The sequence below is a fragment of the Mustela putorius genome, unplaced genomic scaffold (assembly GCF_011764305.1).
Source record: "Mustela putorius furo isolate JIRA1106 unplaced genomic scaffold, ASM1176430v1.1 tig00000450_pilon_pilon_pilon, whole genome shotgun sequence".
Lineage (NCBI taxonomy): Eukaryota > Metazoa > Chordata > Mammalia > Carnivora > Mustelidae > Mustela > Mustela putorius.
In genome coordinates, this window is record NW_025421385.1 from 16424428 (window position 1) to 16443712 (window position 19285).

The 19285-nt window shown below is 44.0% G+C and overlaps 2 protein-coding genes and 1 long non-coding RNA gene across 4 annotated transcripts; 2 read left to right on the forward strand and 1 right to left on the reverse strand.

Annotated features, from left to right (window-relative positions):
• Positions 1–1243: 1243 nt before the first annotated feature.
• CALHM5 (calcium homeostasis modulator family member 5) lies at positions 1244–6113 on the reverse strand. The gene is made up of 2 exons (XM_004753553.3): positions 5454–6113; positions 1244–1961 (listed from the first exon to the last, which is right to left on the reverse strand). Exons 1-2 carry the CDS (start codon positions 6090–6092, stop codon positions 1572–1574), a joined length of 1029 nt encoding a protein of 342 aa, XP_004753610.2. The 5' UTR covers positions 6093–6113; the 3' UTR covers positions 1244–1571.
• Positions 2769–18818, forward strand: LOC106005895. Of its 2 annotated transcripts, none has more exons than XR_001179605.2 (4): positions 2769–3004; positions 15846–17449; positions 17535–17679; positions 17910–18818. It is a non-coding gene; the product is annotated as an uncharacterized LOC106005895 (long non-coding RNA). The 2 variants fall into 2 exon arrangements; XR_001179604.2 differs by lacking the exon at positions 2769–3004 and adding an exon at positions 13034–13286.
• TRAPPC3L (trafficking protein particle complex subunit 3L) lies at positions 6970–10772 on the forward strand. Its single transcript, XM_004753554.3, has 2 exons — positions 6970–7197; positions 10653–10772. Exons 1-2 carry the CDS (start codon positions 7024–7026, stop codon positions 10770–10772), a joined length of 294 nt encoding a protein of 97 aa, XP_004753611.1. The 5' UTR covers positions 6970–7023.
• Positions 18819–19285: the final 467 nt, after the last annotated feature.

Genomic DNA, 19285 nt, shown 5'->3' on the forward strand with positions numbered 1-19285 from the left:
CTTCAACTGGGGGTAAGGTCCATGGTCACAAAGGTTTGTTCCCCGGATTCACCATCTAGGGGGCCAGGACTCTTTGTGATATAAGGTGTGAGCCATAGCGTAAGATATAGTGTCTCTTCCTTACACATTAGTTCTGCTAAGAGATATGGGGGGAACTTAAATATAAACATATACATATATATAATATATACATATATTAAATACATATATATGTATAGATTTAAACTAATGTATATGTTAGTAAACATGTATAGATTTAAGCTATACATATATGTATATATACATATAACCTTGGACCCCCATACATATATGTATATGTCTATACATATGTGTATACATCTATATTTAAGCTAACATGGGTATATTACATAATAGAATACACAAAATTTGCATTATTTCTGATAAACATAAAACTGCAGAACAGTTCTACACTAGCACTGCCTTGACAGTTTCCCCAAACACCTGGTCAGGGCCGACTGACCCATTCGTCATAGCAGGTACTATGCCTAGAGCCCGTGATACTTGTAGGGGCTCGTGAAAGTGTTTTTAATTTCTTTTAAAATCAGAAGAAAATAAATGAACTTTTGGGTTGAAAAATGTTTTAGTATATACTATAAATATACTTGTCTTTATATTAACACATTCATAAATGTGTGTGCATGTTTTAATGTAGAAAGGGGTCTATGAAGGCAGAAGTGCCTAGGGCCCCCAAAAGCCATAATACGGCCCTGCCTGTAGAAACATACTTTCAGTGCACAGTGGAATCATGTGAAAAGCTCTGAATTTTAGGCATCATATACTTTCAATGTGTTATTCTTGAGAACTGCTGACTTCAGATTCCAAGGAAATGAATTCCAAATGGTAGAATTTCATATGTCCCTGAAAGGCAGTAGAATAGATTTGCAGGACAAGGATTTCCTCTGACTACACCGCAGATCCCACTGTCTACGGCTGTCTGTTAAGAGTCTTGTACTTAGTCCCACGTTACCACTTTTACCCCCAGATGCCACAACCAATATTTACATAAAGTGGCCAAACTTCTGGCATGAGTCCCGCTGTCAAAACATAAAATCTTAGAACTTGAAGCCACTGGAGATGCCTGGGTGGCTCCGTCCATGAAGCATCTGCCTTTGGCCCAGGTCATGATCCTCACATCCTGGGATCAAGCCCCGAGTCATCATTGGGCTCCCCGCTCAATGGAGAGTCTACTTCTCCCTCTCTCCCTCTGCCCCCCGCCCCCGCTGCATGCATGCTCTCTCTTTCTCTCCCAAAGGAATAAACAAAACTTATTTAAAAAAAAAAAAAAAAAAACAGAAGAACCTGAAGCCACTGAACCCTAAGTCACATCAGTGGAAGAGCACCTTCCTCACCATCCTTGACCACACACACTGCATCCGTTTCAGCACATCCAGCCACTGCCTGCCCTTGGGAGCTGCATATCTCTTCCCTTCGGGTTCTTGTCCTCAAGGAAATACCGTGAGAAAACAGAGACAGAGTGGTCACTACTGATGCAGCAAAAATGTCAGAATGAGTGTACCGCTGAACGCCATGAGTCCGCGGCCGTGGATGCGCTACACGCTGTGGGCAGTACCCACAAGCACCATTGTGGTCTCATCGTCCTCAGGGCCAAGGTCCAGGCCGTCCTCCACCACCCTATGCAGGGTGCTGTAATGCTGCTGGCTTTGGTGGAAAGAATGGAGCTTGGAAGCCGCCTCCCAGGCTGCAAAGGTGGGCATGGGGAAGACATCTGGCCTCTTTTTTTCAAAAAAGCATTTCACGTTTCTCTCACTCAGCTTGTTGGCGTACTCCAGGAATGTATTTTCCAACTGCTCCTTCTCCTTTTGTGCATACGTCTTCCAAAAATTCAGCTGAAGGTAGCTAACTTTAGATCGGCAGCGAGCGCAACAAGTGGTGATCAGAGAGAAGAAAGATGCCGAACAAATGATGAACCAACCTAGAATCTAAGAAAGAAAGATATTGAGGACGTGCAAAGGCACAGCCACTTCCCAGGGGGCACCGATGGGGCTACCGGTCAGCGTAGGACCCAGTTAAAACCGCAGTCATTACCGTTATCTCAGTGGAAACCCGTCATATTCGTGTTTTTCTTGTTTAATGAAAACTTTAAGGAATGTGCGGGTTTACCTAATCCCTATCATTCATCCGACCCACCACGGCTGGTATGCAAAGAAATAACCAGAAGGCAGACAAATGGGAAAGAGCAAAAATATAAATTATCCAAGAATCAGCTAAAGCACCCCCCGAAAGAGTATTAATTGTTGAAGGAAAGAATTCCATGCATGAGTGAATACGGGCTTTGGAGGAGGAAATGAGCATTTCCTCGGCCCGGAGCTGTCAGCATTGGTAAGTACATGTTCATGGCTAGTGACTGATTTTTCCATATTACATTGTTTGCAGAGAAAAACAGATCCTCTCTGAGAGAAATCCCATGAGTGACCGTCCATGATAAAGTGAGAGAGACATAATACAGTGGGGAAATTGAAGCTAAAAGAATTGAAAGGCCTCAAAAAAGCCAAGGGAAAAAAAAAATTAGAGTCATTCTAAACCTTCAGCATAATTGGTTCTGAATTTTGGTAATTGGGGGAAAAAAAATTCCTTTCTGAATACAAACTGGTTCAAATGGCTTTTTTCCCCCCTGAACTTTAAGAGCGGAACTCTAAATAGCTCATCTGACCTTCTAAACTTTCTTACTATTCTTAATTCTATTTGTCACAATTGGAATTAATCTCCTATTAATCTCCCAACTAACAGAGCCCTTTCACAGTCTCTCTTGACATTTTCATTAAGTGACTCTCGGTATTTCTCAGCAAATGGGCCTATTTGAAAACAGAAGCAACAATCTGCAAATGAACCCATTCAGACCCTAACGGAACTACCCACAAGCCCTGATGCTTTAAATCCGGAGTTCCCACCCGCTGCCTCACACGGTGGCGCCATTGTGAAGGCCCCAGACTCCAGCGAGCACCAACTCCGGACCGGGCACGAGGTGGGTTTCAATCTCCATCTTCCCCCACAACGGGTGTTCTCATGTCCTCCATTGTAAAATGGTGGTTCCCCCACCTCAGAGGAGAATTGGGGGGATTAAAATAAGACAATGCGGACACACATACACATTCAGGAAGCGTTAGCTGGTATCACGTGCTGCTCTTTTTCAAACATACTGATGTTTACATAAAAGCGTTTCTGAACTCATGGTTCTTTGTGACATGATTTATGAATGAGGCACCGCTCCTGTCGTGTGAAAGTCCCATAGTTACCTGGAATCACTTGGGGTCTTCCCCGTCTCTTCTACTTCTACCTTCCTCTTTTTACACAGCTGGGCCTCCTGTGGACCAGCAGGCCATCTCACCTCAGTATCCGAGCCAGTTCTGCTCGAGTTATACTATTTGATGGACCACAGATCTCGGTCTGATCTCAGCGTCACCGAGCTCTCACCTGAGGGCTGAGCCCTGAGCCCTCTTGTTCGTCCCCAGTGCACAGTACGGAGACTCCGGCTAGACGTGGTGGACGCTCCTGCCCCAGCATGTTCCATTCTGCATGACTTCCCTCTCTCAAACCCTGGCAGTTTGCTCATTCATTTAGAACTCGGACTGTGTGCCAGCAGCTTTCCGCCCATGTATGTCCATCATCTCCACACCTTCCAGCAACCTCCCAAGGTAGGTGTTATTCGCCCCAACTGTGAGGAAACAGGGGCTCAGAGGGGTCAAACCATGAGCTTGGGGTCGCAGAGTGGTAAATGGTGAACTCAGGATTCAAACCCCAAGCTGGCCAACTCGAAGACCAACCTCTGACCACTAGTCCTCTCGACTTGCTTAAAATAGAGAGCTGCCCAGCTGGATTTCTTGTTTCCTTGGCCCAGCCACGGATGGGGCACTTTTTCCACCCCCACCCACACACCCCACTATTGATCTGGACTGTTTGTGACTCCTTCCTTGGCTGAACCACTGCGGTCAGCACCTGCCGTTGGCACCGCTCCCCTTGTCCCCATCCCACACGCATCCTCCCCTAGAAATCAGCCCCAGGTCCTTCTCATTCTGCTGAAAAGTAAACAGGTGGTGTGCCCGGGCTAAGCGATGACAGGATGTGCATGATTTCCTTCTGCCTGTGTTTAGAGAAGAAAAGCTCACACGGTGATAAGTGTTTGGACCTGGCACTGACTGAATAGAGTCTGGTGCCCGAGGACATAAATCATAAATCACTCATTGTATCATAACATTCGGAATTAATACCTTCCTTGAACAGAAGAAGGAAGACGTTTGGGATCCTGGCATGTGTTTATCTCGGATGTGCTTTATGCATTAAACAAAAGCTTTTGTCTGGGGGGCATTTTTAAGCTTATCTGTTCGTGTAAAAGGTACGGTGTGACTCTTCTGCTGACCAGCTTTAGAAAGTCTGATTTTAAAACCAGACTGCCCAGATGGGTTGTTGAAAAAGCGAGTCCTTGTTGAAAAAGTAAAAAATTATACTCCTTTCAGTGCACTTTTTTTTTCTGAAACAAATGGCATCTGACAAATTGTGGGTCTGTTTATCTACTCTGATCAGCTGTTGTGGTTTGGGGAATGTAACCCCACGACTCACGACTCACGAGGAGGAACTCAGTCTTTTCCTGAGGCCAGGGAAGGCGTCCCATCTGGATTTGTGCACAGGTACCTGGAAGTATGACAAGCTACTTCCTGGTGTCCAGTTAGGTAGAACTACGGTTTCCCTCTGTTCAACAAAACAGTGTCCCAAATAAAGCATTACTTGAGCTGCTCAAGTAATGTAAGAACATTTTCAGCTGTAGTGGGTAGAAAGAGCAGAGGACGGAACCTCCCTAGAGAATACGGTCCCTTTTGACTAACGGCTATTTAAAGACTGCCAACGCCCATGAAACACAGGAAATTTTTCTCAATCTTAACAATATTTATATACAGAGATAACAGTCGCCAGAAATCATTTGAGGGGATCTCTACACTAATTATATTACATGCCTCTTTGAAAAACATTTGGTTCAGCTCTATTTTAATAGATGAGTGCTATCTGCACGTGTTTTTCTAAGAAACCAGTTTGAAAACAAATAATTGATAGGAGGCAGTGATTTCTAATTACAGCTCTGTCATTAACACTCAGTTATGAGTTAGTGTCATGCATTATGTACCAAGTCAACCCGGAGAGATTGTTCTAAAAGCACTTAAGGATTTACATATGCATAACCCAGAAGATATTTTCTTTTTGGAAATAGGAAAGACCATCCCATCAGCAATTTTACCAAACCACCAACCCCTAAAAAGCTTTTCCTGAGATTGTCTTCATGCTGCACTGTGTTCCAATTTTTCTTTCACCTCAGAATGTTCTAGCAGGATTCAGACTCAGCTCTGCCTGAAAGGAGTCCCCGAGAGAAGAGAGAATCCTTCAAGCTCCTGCTGGGAGAGAGAGGAGAGTCTGTCCTTCCTTACCTGAGACTGGGCTTGAAGGGACAGCTTCACTTCTTCGTTGTCTGCGGGAGTCATGCTGGTTTTGCCACAGGAGACTTTGTGAAGTTCATCCCAGCACTCTTGGGGTTTGCCCTTGCAGATCAGTCCCAGGAGTCTGGAACTTTTGGTCCCGCTCATGGCACATTCATAAAACGTCCCATTGAGCAGAGCCACAGAAAGCCACATCGTCGGAGCCACCAATGAACTCAGAGCGATCTGGCCGAGGACATAGACAAAGCGGCAGCTGTGGCCTTTGGCGAAGATTTTCCTGGGATTCACACAGCAGCCTGTGAAGAGCCTCCAAAACTTGCTGTTCAGAAAGAATCCCAGAATCAGCAACACCCAAGCAGGAGCAAACAGGAAAACCAGCCCATAGACCAAGTTCTCAGTGCTGCAGGGACACTTAAAAGCCACCAGCGAAAAGAGACGCTCACTCCCCAGGGTCAGCAGAGCCATGAAGCTGTAGCCAATAACAGTTTTCTGGTTGAAGAAGAATTTTAAAATCCCTTGAAAAGCATCCATGCTGAAGGCATACCAAGGGAAAAGGCTTTGCTTATTTATCTGGGGAGCAGCTGCGGCAGTGGCCAGGGGTGGAGCTCTTTCTTCCTTAGAAACAAACATGCCTCCTTCTCAGACTGAATTCAGCCAGATAAGGAAACAATGTCATTCCCCAGGAATGACTGTTTCCCAACTGTGTCCAGATAATGCCTCCTACTGGTGGATTTCACGCTGTGGAACCTGGGCCGAGACAGAGACTCGGAGTAGACTCAAAGGGCAATGCTTCCATTTTCTATTATTTTCACGTGGCTTGGATTCTCAATCACAGCAATAACAGTCCAGGAACTTTCCAGCCAGAGGAATCAACATGAGCAGAACGAAGTTTCAGCCAGTTCACTGGGAGCCAAAGCACGTCTCTAGGCGGGGAGTTTCATGATGGCTTTTCCCCTCACTGCTTAAGACCTGCTGCTTTGCCTTAAGATCTGGAAGATTCATTTTGCATCCTCTTCAACTGACGACTGTCAGAGATTTAAGTCAAATTTTAGGATTTGGGCTATTTGAAATTTAGATGGAAAAGTTTAGGGAACATTTGAGTTTGAATGAAAGACAAAATGAGAAGGGAGATCCTACGATCAGGAGCTCGTAGCAACCTCTCGATTAGTACCTCTGCCCTTGACCTCATGTCCACCCTTACCCTCAACCCTAACGATGACTAATATTTTAATTTCTTACCCTCCTGAACGATATTTATTTTTTAAAATGATTTTTTGAGAAATAATGCTTAACTCTGATTCATAAAGCATATTGTTTCGACAGAAAACGGGTCCCTTAGGATATTCCATAAAAATGAAAGGATTTAAGACGTGTACAGGTCACAGGGTCAGTACATTTCAAAGCTGAGTATAAGCCCAGACTTCCCAACTATAAACTCCACCTGCTTAACCATCGTGCTGTCCCACCTGGAACAGAATATTTGGGTGCTCAGCTAATAGATATTTGTTCTAGACCAAGTTTTGTAGAATTTTTTTTTCCTCTTTATGAGGTCGCCTTTAAGATGTACTTGGGGATTACACCAAGTGTGACATGCAACAACTTAAGCAGGATTGAATTTTCCCTGATCCTAGACAAGAATCCGCTGGTGGAGTCTGTGGAGGAGCTCCCCGCTGGGTCATCCTTTCTGTGCTACTGCCATTTACTCTGTGGGATTATCAGAAGTGCCATGGAAATGGTTTAAGTACGTATTTCATTGGGCCAAGTTTATTTGTTAGCCAGTGCTGTGTAACAAATGACCCCCCCTCAAAAAAATACAACTGCTGAAAACAATAAACACTTATTATCTCACACAGTTTCTAAGAAGCTGAAATCTGGAAAGGGTTTTGCTAAGAGCCTGTAGCTCTAGGAGCCTTTCAGAGCTTAATCCCCATGTAGTCCAGCCCTTGGTCAGGGCCGCCATGGTGAAGACTTGATCCAGGCTAAGAGAAACCACCTCCATGCTGCTTACATGGCCTCAGTGCCTGCCTGGCTGTTGGCTAGAGGCCTCAGGAAATTCCTTGCCCCATACGCACCTAGGTAGATCCAGTCACAACAGGTGCTGTCTTCCCCGGTGCAGTGTGGGAGGGCATTACCTGCGGGTGTGAGTAACAGGAGGCAAGATTGTTGGAGTCTGTTTGGGAGGCTGGCTTCCACACCTGGATTATTCATTGGCTTAACAAAGGCAGTGATCGGCATCTGTTCGAAGGCACTGGGCATACAGGATGAGTTAGACATAGTCACCGCCCTTCAAGAGTTTCTGTCCAGTAGAGAAGTCAGATGTGTAAAGAAGTGTGGATAATGGCTATGTGAGGAGCTGGGTTGGGCTGGGTGGTGGGGCAGGGACGACTTCCTAGAGAAAGTCTGGGCTGGCTCATGAAGGATAAAGAGGAGTTAGGGGAAGCAAGGCCTTTGGGTGAGGGGAAAATCATATTCCCAGTAAAAGGAAGAGCATGTCCAAAAGCACAAGAAGAAAGTTTCATTCAAGAAGAAGGCACTTGAATGAGTCAGTACGGGTGACATAGGAGAGAATCTCCAGTCAGTATGGGTAGACTGAGGGAGATATTGTCGTGAAAAAGGAAGTTTCACTTCTTTACAGAGGCCTGATTTTTGAAAAGTGGTAGGGGGCCTTCATATGACCCAAGCTTAGAAATTTAGACTTCTGTGACGAACACAGCAGAGACCCATTATAGGTTGGTAAACAGGGAATGATATTTTGAAATTTGCGGTTTAGGAATTTCATTCCTTTGTCGGCAAATTGAAAGCACATAGGAGGGTACGAAGCTGGCGGGAAGAAGGGGGCAGTTGGGGAGCTGTGATGGTGACCTCAAGAAAAACCAGATTAAAGTCCTGACAATAGGAGCGGACGGGAAAGACCAATTTGAACAACATTAAGGAGATTAGTAATCCGACTGAAGACTAGGTTATCAGTTCACTGAAAGAGACAAGATTGGGAAAAAGAGTCAGGAATTATTCCGGGTTCTGAGCAAAGCAAGGAGAGGTACAGTGGGGGTTAGGAGAGAAGACATGAGGAGTTCAGCTTGGGCGTTCTGGCGTTGAGGTGTCTCACACACAGGCAAGTGACGATATCCAATAAGCAGTTGTTGCACGTGTCTGAAAGCCACAGAGAGATGTGGAGCAAAGAGGCATCGGAACTGTCAAAAGATGCGTCACGGTGTGTAGAGGAAGAAGGGAAAGGAGTCACAGGTGGAGACCTAGGAAGCAATAACATGGAATCCGTAAGTTGGACAGAGAATACAAAGGCGGCAAAGGATACCAAGAAGGAAGAAGCAGAGATGGGAAAACACTAGGACGGGGCGGAGTCAGAAACAAAGGAGGAGAGGCTCTCAAGAGGGAGCGATCCACAAGAGCAAGGACAGTGGAGACGCGAAGTAAAGAAGACCTGTCAGATAGTCAACACACGTAGGGATGGAAACATCAGGAAGGACCTCAGTAAAAGCTGGTTTGGGAAAGTGGAGGAAGAAGAAGGCAATCTGTCAAGACTGTCGAGGCAAGGGCAGTTCAGAAAGAGGTAAGAGTCCACAATCTCGTTTCTCTCCAAGTGTAGCTATTGAACGTGGTGGGACCAGAGAGTAGCCAAAGACTCGACACGCGTTGACCTACCCAATAATGAGGCATTCGTGTAATTTTCAATTATTGGTGATAATTAGAGGAAGGATATAATAACAGGGAATCCAAAAGAGTAAAACAATTGACATAATGTATTAGTCACACGGATCTTCCACGCTTCTCTCTGACCAAATGTTTAGGTTTGCCCTATAATCCAGTAATCAAAAAAGGGGAAGGGAAATATTCTGAGAGTTTATAAGCAAAGAGATAAGCCATAAAACAAAGGCAAAAATAGGATAAAGAATTCTCCGGGTTTCATGGATAACACTTGATTCTAGCACCATAGGACAAACAGGTATGAGACTTCATGTGGCCTCAAACACACATCCAAATAGCGTCAGCGTAGCCTCCTGATTTATCTTACTTGAGCTTCTGTTAAATTTTGACAAAGAGAAAAAAGATCTCATGGGGCAGGGGGAATGAGGGTGAATAAAGCTTCTATATTTCAAATGCTGACTAGACTCAGGCTTTATCACTTATTATCTGCTTTTACCAACCAGGTACTTTTGCTGGGTTAACTTATTTATCTCAGTGACTTAAAATAGCTGAACGGACACTCTGCTGAGGATAGTAGGTCAGCAACATGCTGCTCTTATGTGAATACATTTTAATAAATAGAGAAGTAAGCCCTGTGGGATTACTTCCATGTATGGGAAGTAGGAAATGCTTTACAGTGGAAAAGAAGGGTTGGCCGTCAAATATTCATCTCTGTAATTTCAATCTTTAATTTTATGTTTGTAATTATTTAGTTGAGGCTTTTTCAAAGCTCTCAAAGCCCTAAGTGATTGCTCAGTGTTGTTAGGACAAGTGATTCTGTTATTTAGCTGATAAAAGAATGACTGAATGCAAGTCAGTTGGAAAGAAATTGTTTAAGAATCCATTTATCCTTGGGGCACCTGGGTGGCTCAGTGGGTTAAGCCGCTGCCTTCAGCTCAGGTCATGATCTCAGGGTCCTGGGATCAAGTTCCGCAACGGGCTCTCTGCTCATCGGGGAGCCTGCTTCCCTCTCTCTCTCTCTCTGCCTGCCTCTCTGCCTACTTGTGATCTTTCTCTGTCAAATAAATAAATAAATAATCTTTAAAAAAAAAAAAGAATCCATTTATCCTTGAAGTTCTGCTTGACAAGGCACATTGGCTCAAGGCTATCTTTGAGTTAGGAATTTGTGTTCTTCTTGAGATTCACCCATAATTCAGCTGTGCTGGAGTGGGCCCCTATCTCTGGGCTGGAAACGTCTGGGTTGGGCCTGGCCTGGCCTGGCCTGGCCCACCCTTCTCTTTGCAGACTCACACCACAAAGCTGACAAACAGCCGGATCATCCCTGGAGGACATGCAGGAAAGGGCCCTTCATCCACACAGCCAGATCTTTTCTGTCATTCCATAAGGAAAGTCAGCCCCTTACTGGATGAATAAAGCTGAAAATAGAGAAAAATTTAGAGAGTTTTTTTCTTTTCTTTTTTTTTTTTTTAGAGAGTTTTTTTTCTTAAACCTAAATGACACAGGCCTGGTTTTTTTCCCCTTTCTTAGGTTCCTTTGGCTGCTGATGTTACATTCTTGCAAGATAGACTAAAAGGTGACCATGTGACCGAAATAGGAGTAACATTTCTGGGAAAGCTAGATGAGAAAAAATACAGACGGAAAAAATGAAGTATTGTGTGGAAAATGCCTCAGGATGGCCAGCTAAGGAGTTAGTATTATCTAAACATACAGAGTCATAGAAATTCCCAGTTGTTTAATAATAGCATGGGTTGTAAAAGGCTTATTTATCAGCCAGAAATTTGAAGTACAGGGCACTAGGGTTTAAAGCTGTTTTTTTTTTCTTTGCTGATAAGGTATACATTTTCAGTCTTATGTCCACAAGATTTCATATACAAATAACTCCTTATAAGATAGCATACATGAATTCACACATCATATAGTCCATTCTCACAGAGTCCCCTGATTTCTTTTACTTATGGTAATAGGAAAAAAGCCTACCAACTACACAGTTGGTGTATTATCTATTCTCATTGGAAAAAATAGATGAAATGATACAATATAGAGGTTACTATAGACAATTTCTAGATACTGAATATTGCATTCTTTATAGAAACAGTACCATTTATAACACTTTCCTATATTTTTAAAATAACTATGGATATAATTTCTCTCATATATTGGCTTGGTTTATCACTTCGGCCTCCTGAAACTACTCTCTCTTGATAATTTGTAATTTACCAAGGCAAGGCTCTTTATTTGCATGCTAATTCTGGAATATTTTTAAATAGCATTCAGTTTTTTGTTTTTGTTTCTGTTTTTTAAAAGATTTTATTTATTTATTTGACAGGCAGAGATCACAAGTAGGCAGAGAGGCAGGCGGGGGTGGGGAACAGGCTCCCCACTGAGCAGAGAGCCCGATGCGGAACTTGATCCCAAGACCCTGAGATCATGACCTGAGCCGAAGGCAGAGGCTTAACCCACTGAGCCACCCAGGAGCCCCATAAATAGCATTTAGTTTTAATTCATGTGATTTTTAGGTAGTATCAACCAAATGTCTTCCTATTCTCATGATACATTGCCAATGGTCAGGCTAAGGAAACCTCCAAAATGAGAGGTAAATAATGTCTTTTGAAAATACTTTCTTACCCCAAAGCTTATTCAGTTAGAATTTTTGCTGTCATTTTTATTCTCCAAAAAAAAAAAACCTTACAATGCATGCTTTGTCTGTGACCAGAACATACTTAAATTTCCAAATGTACTGGATTAAATAAACAATAATCTTTACTAAACCATCGGCACACACAGGGGGCCTCTATGTGGTCCAGAGTCTACTGGGCTCTGCAGAGAACTGAAATTCCAAGTTACAAGTAGTGTGGACACTTCAGTTAGAACTGGTGTAAGTGATATGATTATGGTAGACCTCAGCTCCGACTCAGGACCCTGAAGACACAGTCTCAGGTCTGTTTCTAGTGGATTTAGTTGATCCTAACTAATGGCCTCTCTCATGTATAAAAATGGCATAATTGCATATGACAAGTATCTTAAATTATATAAATGAGTTTAAATGGCATCAAAAACAACTGAAATTCTGCATTTTTGGATTTCGAAGACTCTGAGGATATGGTTTGTTTTCTACCTGTGCGGCTGTCTGTTCAAGGGACATCAAGGTCAGTACTAAGGACTCACTAGGGTCACTGGGGCAGCTGTGGCAACCATGGAAGGAACTTCAAGCCAGTTCCACAGAAGACCAGGAGTTGAATCAAGAAGATGAATATTACCTGACATCAGAAGGGATATCACAATGCCATATATTTTAAACTGATGCCTCCAGAAGAATGTTTGCTGCCATCCATCCCAAAGCTTCGTTTCGGGATGTTTCCAACTTCTGTTCTGTTTCCTCTTTCTCTACATTCACCCCTCCAGGAACCTCAAATACTCATGTCTAAGGGCCTCCCTCTTAAATCAGTACCCATCTAGCCCTCTTGAAAATGCTCTGGAGCATTCTGTTACCTGGCTACACCGTGCTCTCCTTTCTGTTCCAACCCAGTCATCCAACTGCCTTGGCCCGCTGTCTTCATTGCCTGCCCACCTGAAGATGACTAAATCTGATATTCTCAATGATGTGGAATGTTAGAACTGGTGATGGCTTCAGGATAAGGCTCGTTCTCCATCCTTCTTTCCCCCTCACCTTGGAGAGGGAGACCAGTCTTTGGATTGAACTTGTGGTATGCGCAAGTGACCTACTTAACCAAGAAAGAAAACTGAGTGGTCGTCCCCCATTATCCACAAGGGGTATGTTCTGAGACCCCCAGTGCATGCCTGAAGCCACAGATAGTACTAAACCCTATATGTACGATGTTTTTCCTATATGTGATAAAGTTTAATTTTTAAATTAGGCACAGTAAGAGATTTATAACAATAACAATAAAACAAAACTATTACAATAATATAACGTAATGAAAGTTATCGAAATGTGGGCATTTCTTACAATATCTTACTGTACTATATTCACCTTTCTGTGATGATGGGAGGTGAAAAAATGCCTATGTGATGAAATGAAGTGAGGTCACTGATGTAGGCATTGTGATGGAGAGTTCCGTTACTGCGGATCTTCTGACCAGAAGTCAGAGGGAGGATAATCAACTTTTGGATTGTGATTGACTGTGGAAAGCAAAACTGCAGGTAAACAGAGACTACTGTATTCAGTAAATGCTCTATCCTAAAGAAGGGGAGAATGTAAAAAGTGTTGTTTATTAGAAGTAGAACCACATATATTAATTTTCTAATAGGTCCATTCAAAAAGTTAAAAGGAGGGGCACCTGGTGGCTCAGTCAGTTGAGCGTCCAACTCTTGATTTCAGCTCAGATCATGATCCTGGGGTCCCGGGATCAATGTGCTCAGTGCAGAGCCTTCTGAAGATTCTTTCTCTCCCTCTCCATCTCCCCCCAACCTCAAATAAATAAATAAAAAGTTTAAAAAGTAAAAAGGAGCAGGGAGCATTAATTTTAATAATATACTTTATTTAGACTAATTATCCAAAATTTTCAAAAATAGACTATGCAAAATATTACTACTGCAACATTTGGTCAATATAAAAATTATTGAGATGATTTACATCACATCCTCTTTCTAAATGTCTTTAAACTATGTAGTATTTTATACTTTTAGCACATCTCAATCTGATGCTAAATTTTCAAAGCCTCCATTACAATGTAGTGCTACCAAAACAATAAAACTGTGCTTATCATTGTTTAATAGCTTCAATGTTAAAATTTAAATGCACTAAAATTAAATTAAAAATTCATTTCCTCGGTCACACTAGTCACACTTCAAGTGTTCAGTAGCCGTGTGTGGCTAGTGGCTACTCTAATGTACAGCACAGGTCTGTAATTCCCAGCCAAAGATCTATTGGGTCTCTTGACCTTGGACACAAAGAATTAATGAGGAGTATCTGGGTTAAGGGAGGAAAGAGATAGAAAGGAAAAGGTAAGAAAGACCATCAGAGATCAATGAAATGCTGAGAGGTGACCCCTAAAAACAGAAACGTTTCCATGTAAAGGTTTCATACTAAAGAAAGTCTCACATCATCCTCTGGATTCCAAGTGTATTTTCACCTGCTTCGTGTGAAGAGGAGTCTTTCTGATAAAGGTCTTGTGGAAGTTGCACGACATAACTACAGAGTTATACGATATTTTTATTTCATAAAAGTCTTCACTCTGAACCCCAAATCTTGATCACTGAGAGATTTTTATCACCTTAGCGAAGCCAAAAGGGAAGAAAATTTGGGGCAGAGAGAGGGTTTATTACTACTCAAACGACATCATCAGGTGGCTGCCTGTGCTGTTCACTGGCGAGACCTGCTATGGTGGCCTATTCACTACTCAGCACTGCCAGGAATCAGAAATCCTTCCCTCAGCAGCCCGCACACTAATTTATTGTCTCCTCAAATCTCTTCGGTTCTTCCGTTAGTTATTAGAAGCCTGGATCTCTTTAGCAGTTGGAACAGACTATTATGAATAAGTGAAAAGTTCCCTTTTCTCTCTGTTTATGAAGGACCCGTGTAGAAATATGGAAAAACAGATGCGTGAAGTGAGAGAATGACATTAAAACTCTTAGAACCCAAGAGACCATTTTAATCAAGCTGTGCTAAATGTTAACGAACACAGTAAACGTTCAAAGAGATAGTATTAGTCACTGTTAAGGGTCTGTCAGTTGGAACACTAGACTTTGAGTGGTTGTTATGTTTCACAGCCTCCTCCGTCAGCGATGGAGGCTAATTCCTTCCTCCTTCATAACACCAAAGTCCAAGATAGGTACCGACCCAATCCTAGAAACTTGGTAGGTCAAACACTTGCTTCTTTAAAAAGAGAGCCAAGTGGGGCACTGGGTGGCTGTTGGTTGGGCATCTGCCTTGGGCTCAGATCATGATCTCAGGGTCCTGGGATTATGTCCTGTGTTGGGCTCCCTGCTCAGCAGGAAACCTGCCTCTCCTTCTCCTCCTGCCTCTCCCACTACTCATTCTCTCTCACTCACTCTCTCAAATAAATAAGTAAATAAAAACTTTTTTAAAGAAAAAAAAAGGAGAGCAAAGTTTGCTTATGCTGCTTAGTTGACTATTAAAAGAAAGAAAAAAAAATCTGTCCAGTTGCTGTAGTTCTTCATTCTGGTGAACCTTCCAGAACTTCAGCAGGACGTTCACAGTGGTTGACTAGCAGTGACTAGGGCAAATAAGCGGACAGAAGGAAAGGGGATGTGGCAGTATAGTACACAGTCTATAATCTGAGGAGACACCCAGTTCTCATTCAACCAGCAATAGTCACCCTACAACTGAGAATAAGGCAAAGCCACAGCAATCATTCGCAAAACTTTCTTTTTCAAGTGTTCACTATGAAAGGAGGAGCTAAACAAAACACATCAAACGTTGGAAATCCTTCACTAAAAACAGATAAGAAATAAATGCCCTAGGATAATTTCTTGTTCCCCCTCAAACTCAAACTCGGTCTTTCCCAATTAAATCTTTCCTTGTTTTTCTTTTCTCTTGTCTTCCATTTTTCCCTTCTAGGATCTCTGTTGCCACTATCTCTGCTTCTTTTCCTTTTTTCCCCAAAGATTCTTCTTGCAGCTCCTTTACTTTACCCTTTATTCCCCCTTCCACTTCCTTTGCTATCATTCTGCTTCATGTAATGGATATTTGTTGGCGGCTTATATCTCCACTAATAGAATGATGTCTTTCCTTTTCAGCTGCCCACCATTTTATTAGGCAACCCATCCTTCAGGAAAAGTCATCATTATCCCCTGTCTCACTGCCATCCCCTGGGCACAGTGACTCTTCCCCAGTTGAAAGTTAACACTCAGCCAATCAGAGCTAAGGCGGTCAGGACCTGCTGTTCCCCAGACCGCCATCATTGCTGCTGACATAGGGCCGAGGGCCAGGATGAATGGACTGAAAGAAGAAAATTCTGCCTGTTACGTGAGCTACTAAATTTACCGCACTCTTTGAGCAAGTAGTGTTGTGTTTGTGTTTCTGTTACAGAAATGCCACGAAGTTCACTGTGTGATAAACAGGTGAAAGGTCTAGGTTATTTGCAACATACTGGAGAATACCAAAGCGAAGAAACCTTATTACATTTTTCACACGGTTGAATGCTCATTGAAATAAATTTGGCTTTACAATCGCCCTCCTCCTCACAGAAAGGAAAGGGTCACAAGAGAGACCTAGAAACCATGCAAGATAGTGTACATCTGTCCAGTACACAAGTCGCAGGAAAGGTAGACACCATAGGGAGAAGACATTTTGAATCAGTGGTAGCTCTTTAGAAACAAACAAAACTCATACGTTTCTGGTACTTCATCAGGAGTCACCCAAGGATTCCAAAGCCAGAACAATCCTGATTTCTAGAACCTCCCAGAGGCCTAAATCTTTCAAGCCAGCAGACTACTTAGTGACTTGGTGTTTCCAAGCAGTGTGTGAATCACATGGATTTTAATGGCTTAAAAGAGGAAGTGCTAATTCCCTGTGGTCTGTATATACCAAACAATAGAAGCACCTGGAAATGCTGCTTTCTTGGTTTTGGATTCAATTAAGATTTTTATCTGGTGCCAGGCACATCCATTATGTGGTGTGTCACTTAATTTTCAGAACAACCTTGTGAGACACGAGGTGGGTAACAAAGACAAGGAGTTGGATATGAAATGACAAAGGAGCTAAATTTGCTGGTGCTTGAAGCACATTAAGACCAGGCTGGTGAGTGGAGGGAGGGTCCTGCGAGTCTCTTGTCTCCCTTGAGAGGGTGAATGAGGGACCACAAGAAGAGGAAACGGCTTAGGAAAGAAGCTAATAAGCTGTGACTATTCTGAGTCTGAGGTAACTTTGAAGCATTCGGACAACCTCAGAGGCTCAGAAGAGAGGACTGGACTGGAGACGGGCTTTGGAGTCATCGGTGCGTGGATAATAATAAAAGCAGCAGATGTGGAGGGCAACATCTGAGGAGAGCGTGGACTTCAGGAAATGCAAGGAAGAAAGAATCTCAACAAACACCACCAATCAAGAGGCAGCCGAGAAAGAAGAACACAGGTGAGGCTGACCTTTCCATCACAGAAGGACATGGGAGAACCTGGTGACATGAAAGCTGGGAGAGTCTCAAGGAGAGCAGAGTGGCCAGAGGCAGCAGATGCCTCAGAAAAGCCCAGAAAGACCAGAGAAAGGACATTGGAGTTGGTAAGGAGAGGGCCTCTGCCTCAGAGCAATCTCAGGGCAAGATGGAGCAACCTGCTGTAGTGGATTGAGGAGTCAGCAGGAAGAGAGGTACCATGTGATTATTCCAGATGGTTCTTGGACCTTGACTGTAAGTAGAAAGAGATGGAGAATACCTGGGGAAAGCTGGGTGGCTGTTTGCTCTTTTACTTATTATTTTATTTTATTTTTTTAAGAATGCAGGCATTTGAGGATCCGGGAGAAAGGGAATGACCAAGGAAGCAAGGCTCTGGGGAGGTGGAAGGGGTCAGGATCCAGATCAGAACAGTTCGGCTCTGAATAACACGAAGGCGACGCCATCCCGAGAGAAGAGCGAAGAAGGTGAGAGGGGGCGTGGCTGGAGGGGCGTGGCTGGAAGGGGCGTGGCTGGGAATGGGCTGGGAGGTGTTAGAGGAAGACCTCGACAGAGCTCGTAGTCTGTGGCCTCGATCTCCCCTGAAATGGAGGGGAGGGGATCGAGCAGGGTCTTCGTGGAGAGGGCGGTGGAGGGAAGCCAGAGGAGGTTACCTTCTGCAGCAGGCCGTGGCTCACGCTCTGCCATTCCCACCCAGAAGTAGAAAAGAGCCCAGGCTTCAGGTGGAGCGATCCTGCTCATGCCCGGGGAGAAAACCTCGGTCCCCTACACTTCTGTGCTCCAATGAACCCTTCTCCACCCGCACCCGCACCCCAACGCAGAGGGAACAACATCCTGATGGGAGGTGCTTACCTGAGACTCCACCTGGATCACAAGCGGCGTCTCCTCTGTCTCCAAGGAAAGAGACGCATCGGGTCGTAGGCCCGCTTGGAGAGCGCTCCCACGCAGCACATGGATTTGTGGCTTCCAAGTTGCCCCAGCTTCTCCTGCGCTGCTGTACCGCGGCTGGTGCGCACAGAGAGACGATCCCTCAGGGATGTAACTGTCCCTCAGAACAACGGATTACTTAAAATATAACCCCTGGGAAATTTTACTGGTTACCAAGCACATTTAGATGTAGCCTCCAGAACACACACTGGCAACAGGCCGCTGGAGGAGAGGACAGTATATATACAGCCTTGAAGCCCAGCAGCTGGAACACCCGGCCCGCTCAGGACTGACCTCCGCCTCCTTCATTTTCCCGTTAGAGCCCCCTGCCCCAGAGCACCTGCAGCTAATTAGATAAGTCCTTTGAACGTGCTTGCTCAGCTATAAACTTTATACGGCTTGACCAGACATATTTTGCCTTCCTTCTTGTTGATCTACAAGGCCTATGATCAGCGTTTAGCCTTCTTCGGCTCTTCTGCTGATTACTGTCTGTATCTAATAAAAACGGGACTGAGGAGTTGTTGGGGCCAACAGTCTTTGCTAGTGGTGTCCCCCGCTCCCTTTCTCTGGCAGCTGACTTGTTCGTGCCTCATTCTTCTCCTATGCACTGTCAGGAAGCAGCAAGGAAAGCCACAGAAACCCCCAAAACCGGACTACCAAGGCTTGTCAGGCGATTTTCCCGAAGATGTAAAATAAATGACATTGTTCCCCTTTGGGAAAGATTTTCCAAGCGTTCATAGAGAATTTTGTGAAGAGCTAGCAAATGCTACCATTGGGGGGGGGGGGGAAATAAAACCATTCCAGGGAAAGCCACACAAAAGCTGGAGTTAATAAGTAAAAAGTGTCCATAGACATAATTTTTACTGCTGCAGATGCTTAAAACTGACAGGAAGAAGCAAACCCCCTCTCCCACCATCAGTAGTTCCTGTCAAGTGTGACCTGTGACTGTCTTCCAGCCGCCCAGGGCATTTCTGGTGGCCAGGAAAAGCTCCGGCTATGAACAATATATTTTTCAACCTCCTCGCGATGTGAAAAACTGGCTTTTTAAGCTTTTCTGAACACCTGCGGGGTGGTGTCCCTCACAAAGATGTCAAACGCAAAGAATGAATGAGAGGAAAGAAGCCCCCAAACCAGTCGCTTGAGTTT